The sequence below is a fragment of the Danio aesculapii genome, chromosome 12 (assembly GCF_903798145.1).
Source record: "Danio aesculapii chromosome 12, fDanAes4.1, whole genome shotgun sequence".
Lineage (NCBI taxonomy): Eukaryota > Metazoa > Chordata > Actinopteri > Cypriniformes > Danionidae > Danio > Danio aesculapii.
In genome coordinates this window covers 16734787-16741359 of record NC_079446.1, presented here as the reverse complement: position 1 = coordinate 16741359, position 6573 = coordinate 16734787, and the positions used below count along the sequence as shown (strand labels likewise).

Sequence of the window (6573 nt, the reverse complement as noted above, 5' to 3'; positions counted from 1 at the left end):
ATACACACATACATACACATATATATATACATACATACATACATATATATATTTATATACATACATACATATATATATTTATATATACATACATACATACACACACACAATAAAAAAAGAAATGCACCTTTTAATGCCCTTTGCAGTGTCTCTAAACAGTTAAGCAATAGTTGGTGTCCACCTGCATTAACGACTCCACGCTTTTCCTAAACAGTCAATAAAACAGAAATAGATTATTTTTTTAAATGGTAAATGCAACAACAGATAACTATGCTATCAATGGGATGACTTTATTATTGGGTTTTACCATTGCCTGCCGTATCACTTTGCTCGTCTCCTGCCAGGACCTGGATGAGCTGTGTTTGCAGTAGAGCCTTTCTAGCAGTGTCATTATACGGCTCTGTTTCTCAGACTCTGTGAAAAAGCACAAACAAAATATTTACAAAAAACAAAAGGGAATAATTTTTTGGAATGTAACCTTAAATGATACTATAAAAAAAAAAACATTTGTGTTTCTTTTAAAGGTGACATCAGATGCCCTTTTACAGGATCTGATTCTTTAGTGTCCTAAAGAAAAGTCTATAACTTTGATCAAAATTAAGGTATTGTAAATAAACAATTATAATTACACATACATACATTTATACATACATACATACACACACATATACATACATACATACATACATACATACATACATTATATATATATATTTATATGCAAGATTGACACCCAGTGGTTGAACTTGGTGCACTCCAAATCAAAACACCTTTTCAACTGGACTCCCACACGAAGACTCCACGGGAAAGCTATTTTCTTGTACTTATAACACTTTAATGCAAAGTTTCGTTTTTCTACAAGAATGCCATTCAAGGCGTGCTCAGCAGCCACATTTTAATAAAACTATAGCGCTTCACAGCGAAACTTTTTTTTAACAATATACATATTTATTGGGTAACAAACACCTTACAATGCAACAGGCTTCACACATGACTATAGATTTGCATGCTCTCATTAATTTAAGACACAACATTTTAAAAATTGTATTGTTCAAATAAGATGGATATAAAAAAAAAAAAAAAGTAAAAGCTTAACTTTACCCTGTTTCTGTTTTACATCTTGACTGAACAGTCTCAACCAATTATGCAGATAATGATTATCAGCACCATTGTAGGAATGAAACTTAAGCAAAAAGAGAGTGTTCGGCTCTTCTCGATTGAACAGTCAATCGAGAAGTAAACTTTTCTTAGCAGACAGCAGGTAAACAGAAAGAATAAATGATCAAATCATTGATACATGAGTGATCGGATACTGAATAACACCCAGCTGAAGTAACAGGCCTGCTGTATGCCTGGGTCTGTAAGCGACACTGCTGGGTCTGAAGACAGACCTCCATCTGCCCCTTAGTGACCAACAAAAAATAAACAGAAAGATTTAGCATTTGTTTTTTTGTGTCTGTCTGAATTTACATTGAGTGTCTGTTGAAACACAGACGGCAATGTGCTGCGTTTTGGTCTCACCTGCACTTTTGCTGAACTCTCAGAAACTCAACACACCGACACGTCAGGAAACGTCAGATTTACTATAACAGATTTACATACTAAGTAGGGCTGTGCAATTTATCAAAATCGAATCACAATCGCAATTTAAAAAGTTGTGATTAGTTAAATCGCAAAAGGCTGCAATGTAAAAAATAAATAAATATATATATATAAAATAACATCAAAACCAGTCCACTATGCTTCAGAAAATTAAACATGCTAGACTTTCTGCGATGGTGTCGTAAGGCATCGCAGACATAGTTCACGAAAACCGAAACCACGCCATTACACTAGAAGAAACGATTGAATCTTGTGTCACAACACCCAAGGAAATTAAGAGCTGTCACTGAATTGTTGCCACGGCTTTCAGATAATTGAGCTGAAGCTCGAATTGAATTAAAATCAGCTTGAATTAAAAATTGCAAAAGGTAAAAAAAAAACTAAGCATGCTTGACATTATGTTTTGGATATTCTGTTGAAGGATGGCTCCTCCTCCAAATATTACGTCACAAACACTGCTCAATGTGGGGGGCATTGTAATCCATAAAAACAAATGTGGCCACATTGCACCAGGATAGAGTTGGGCAACTGGCGTCAGAATTTCATCTCTATACCTTTGATTTTTCTGGTTGAATACCCACAGCCCTGTTGCATCCTGTAGGTCAGAGGTAGGGAACCTGTGGCTCTTTAACCAAAAATATGTGGCTCTCCAGCTGTCTATCTTCAATAATATTTTAAAGTTTAAAAAATCATAGCTGTCACTAGAAATCAGTTTCCTATTGAAAATACAATTACGCCTTTATATTGTATTTTTTTTTTACAGTAAGATGAATAAGAACTGTTTACAATAATAGGACATTTCAACCAATGCGCAGGTGTGGCACTATGGTTTACCTTGAATTGCGACACCAATAAAGGGCAAGCAACTTACATTTCAATGGTAACCTCACGCACGTAAATTCAAACAACATTTATGAAGGGCGATGACAAAATGGAAAAAAAAAAATCTAGAAATTGTCTTTTCTTCATACATTGTGAGGTGTCATATTTGTTTATTTTTGAGTTGTGCATGGACATAAATAAAGGTTTTGTTTATGAATAAATAAAGGTTTTGCTACATACCCACACCCTCAATGGCTCTTTAAAAATACATTTGAGAAATAAAAAACAAAAAACAGCTCTTTGCTGAAAAAATATTCCCAGCCCCTGCTGTAGGTCATCTTGCAGACTGACTGCAGACATTAAACTATTTTTTTTTCGGGCATGCAGGGTCAGGTATGTTATCCGTCTTAATCAATTTGGTATTGTTAGCCATTGTCTGCCTCTGAATCCTGTGGTCTACCTAAATTTGGCATTTTATACGCTTCCTGACCTCAAGCGAAGCTTTCAGAGCCATAAATGGTGAACTCTTTACAAATAAAGACATCTGTCAATTGGTACCTAATGACAAGCAATGATGTCTGACGATCACCGAATGCCATTAATGATATTTCAATAATGACAGCATTGACTAATAATTGATGTTTTGGATGCATTTTGAAAGAAACACATTTTTTGTTTCATAACAAATAAATAAAGTTTATATGTAGGCTTATATATAATAAACATGCTTAACACGCATAAACAGACACTAACCTTAATCAATAGATTTTTGTCCCAATCACCAAAACTTAGTTCTGGCTTTGGTTTTGGCACTCCTCTTATTATTAGATATAACTAAGGTTTTTCACAAACGGACAGGCCAAAATCTTAAGTATTACATAAATGTTTCATGCGTTGGGCTGATATTTTTATGTCATAGCAAGAAGGCATGGAAGAAGTTTAAAAAAAATGGTCCAACCACCTTTTATTCATTCTAACTAAATAACCCCACATGAACAGCAATCCCTTTATTTTTTCTGTTTATTAGTAATTTAATTGATGTACAGTAAATATTTACTTTGCAACACTGATGCTAACCTTCGCCACAACACCCCAAAAACACTCGAGATATCTGACCGACGACTCGGAAACCGTGCACAACCTGTAAATGTAAAATCCACTGGTCTTTTCTAAAGAATAATCAATGCATTTTGTAGATTTTAACTGACACAATTAAACTTTAAGCAAACAGGAAGTATGTGCTTGTACCGGATCCATCCTCCGCTCGGAGACGATCGGAGCCCGCGGCTGTGCCTCCCTGGGATGAGTCTGCGACCGGACTGCTGCTTTGCACCGCCGCCATCTTCAGAATTTGCATCCAACAGTTAACCCGATACCAGTAAAGCAGAAAAAGCTAAAAACATTACACCAAGACGCTGTCACATTAAAATCAGCCCTCGTTAAAACAGACAGCGAACAAAGCGCATTAAACCGGCGGAAATGCCGAACAACAGACCGAGAAACTGAAATGACGTCACGTCATCTTCTTCTTCCCTTTTTCCACAATGTATTTTGTCTATATATCGCCACCTGGCAAATAGGCTGTAGCAGATAACATTCGAACGTTCTTCTTCTTCTTTTGAGTTACTGGCGGGCTGGTGTCATATGCACATGCCGCCACCTACAGTTCATATAAATATATATACTTTTATGCTTACCTAAATTTCTCCATCAGGACTCAGCTGTCAGCTGCCACTACGTGTTCAGCTCCACCTGCTTCCAGACTTAGTCCCTCAGGGTCCTTTTGATATATTTTAATTTAAATTATTTATTATATTCTTTCGCTCAATCCTGTGTTATATAGATATTGTATTAATACCCTATACCCTAAACTATCACTATTAACATTTATCCCTAATACATATTCTAAGTTTCTATCTTTACGTCCATTATTATCTAAATATTCTATTAATTCCCTCCTCCCTTGTATATATTTCCTGCAATCAAACATAACATGTTCTACTGTTTCTCTGACTCCACAATGATCACACAAATAATTTTCTTTAACTCCCAGTATTGACATAGTTGAATTTAATTCAGTGTGACCAAGTGTAACAGGATAATTTCAGGCATATTGATTTCACTATATTTTTCTCCTGTTACTGTTCATTTAAAATTGTTTTGTGTTCATAATATAAATGTAAAAAGAGTCATGCGACAGTGACAGTGGTTTCACCTCTTCTCCCCCTTGGGGTTAATATCAAGATGGTATAGTCCAAGCGGCCATACCTGTTGCACTATTGTTTGAGCGGTCTTTTCCAACCTTTTCCCTGAACCAAAGAGTGTAATGGTACGAGCTGACGCTGCCGAAATGTCATAAACATAATAACATTCTCTGTGCAGACTCAAACTGGTGTCCTCTCATCATTCACTAAACAACGCAGAGTAAAAGAGAGTACGGTTACACTGGTGCCGTGACCCGCGCGATTGTTCAGCGGCTGCCGAACAACCGAGATTGCTGCACGGACCGTGAGGCGTCGGACCTCATGCTGGACGGACCCCGAGGCGTCGGACTTATCGTGCTTCACGGACCGCGAGTCGTCGGACTTCTCGTGCTTTTTCCGTGTCATCGATAGGACTCGTGGACTAAAGTTGCGGTGATTGGACGACGTCAGACTTTGCTGATTGATCGCGTCGTTGAGGGAGCACACAGACTGTATCCTTATACCAGCTGGACTGAATGTGTTATGTGGAGGTTAATTTAGTAATGTCTCGAATTTTAAGGGTTTGATTATGTGTACCTGACAAATTGAAGCTTGCCTTGATCATACAGCTTTGGGTTTATTTGGAAAAAAAAAAAAAAAGGTGTATTTTACTATCTTTTTTTTTTTATTTATTTTTTTATTTATTTTCATGCATGATAATTAATGATGCACTCTAACAAAGATACTGGCAGTTTGGGTGAATATCATTTGGGGAGGGGCAGAGGGGTTTTGCCATTCAGTAGTTTGTGTATTCCTGGGGAGATGTGTAACACAGATTCTGATGCTAATAGAGTACAATTTTCTACCCCAACGTCGCAATGATATTCCCGCCTCTAGAGATGAGTTTAACTGAACCATACAGTGACTTTATCTAATGAACAAGTGAGACAACTGAGCTCTGATATTGGTCAGTCGATTAAAGCTAGCTTATTTTCTAACAATCAGCTACCGACATCTAACTCGTGTTCTGACTGTCAGAAGGGCTCACATGTGACTCAATGTTGGTCCACAATCATTGATGCTTCAAAGATGAATCTTGTACTGAAGAGTGGTAAAGAACCACCATACTTTCGTGGTGACAGTGCAGATAAATGCTCGATCTTTGAATGGGAAGATTTAATGAGAGCCCACCTTGAAAAAGGGAAATTATTCCACACAAGAATGCATTGATGAGCTCATAAACAAATGAATGGGCCGAGCGAGGGATGTCATTCACATGTGGTTGCGCAACAGTGCCTCAGTTTCAAGAACTGTTGATGTAGATATGGTGTTTCGTATCCTCAAACAGCACTTTAGTGGTGTAATATCCACAGGTCTTCACCTGGCTGATTTTTACGCCACCAAGCCATTCCATAATGAGGATCCTTTTGATTATTGGATCAGATTGAATAAAGCTGCTGACTTTAGCTGAACAGCATCTTAAGAGTGAGGGTAGATCTTTGCAGGATCGGGACATGGAGATCGCTGTAATCTTCATTCATAATTATCCTGATAAAGGTCTATCAATGATGTTTTTGAGCAAACCACAGCGTGAATGGACAGCGGTTGAGGTGCAAGATCGATTGGATGAATTTGTGAGAGACCGTAAAGTATATGAGTGTCAGTATATGAGCAGCTAGTGCTGTCAGTACTGATGTATATGGCACACCGGCTAGTAAGTCTCAAACTGTTAGGCCGTCAGGAACTGCATTCGAGCCCGACCATGTAACATGCGAAACTAACACAATGGACAAAATGTTAAATATGCTAGAGAAAGCATTGTCATGTAACACACAGTCCAACAAAGCTACGGGCCATCACAAATACAATGTTAGGAGACCACAAGTGTGTAAAGTTTGTCAGAGTAATAACCACAGCACAGTTGCTCACTGCAGACTACACAGGCTGTGCTTCAGTTGTTACTTAC

At 37.6% G+C, this 6573-nt stretch overlaps 1 protein-coding gene across 1 annotated transcript in view; it reads right to left on the bottom strand.

The window, feature by feature from the left end:
• The window catches only part of med1 (mediator complex subunit 1), a 35177-nt gene extending 31237 nt beyond the window's left edge, over positions 1-3940 (bottom strand). The window contains exons 1-3 of the mRNA XM_056469980.1: positions 3673-3940; positions 308-414; positions 128-206 (exon numbers count right to left, since the gene is read on the bottom strand). Coding sequence (XP_056325955.1) covers positions 128-206; positions 308-414; positions 3673-3781 — 295 coding nt within the window. The 5' untranslated portion in view covers positions 3782-3940. The remainder of the gene's footprint in view (positions 1-127; positions 207-307; positions 415-3672) is intronic.
• Positions 3941-6573: the final 2633 nt, after the last annotated feature.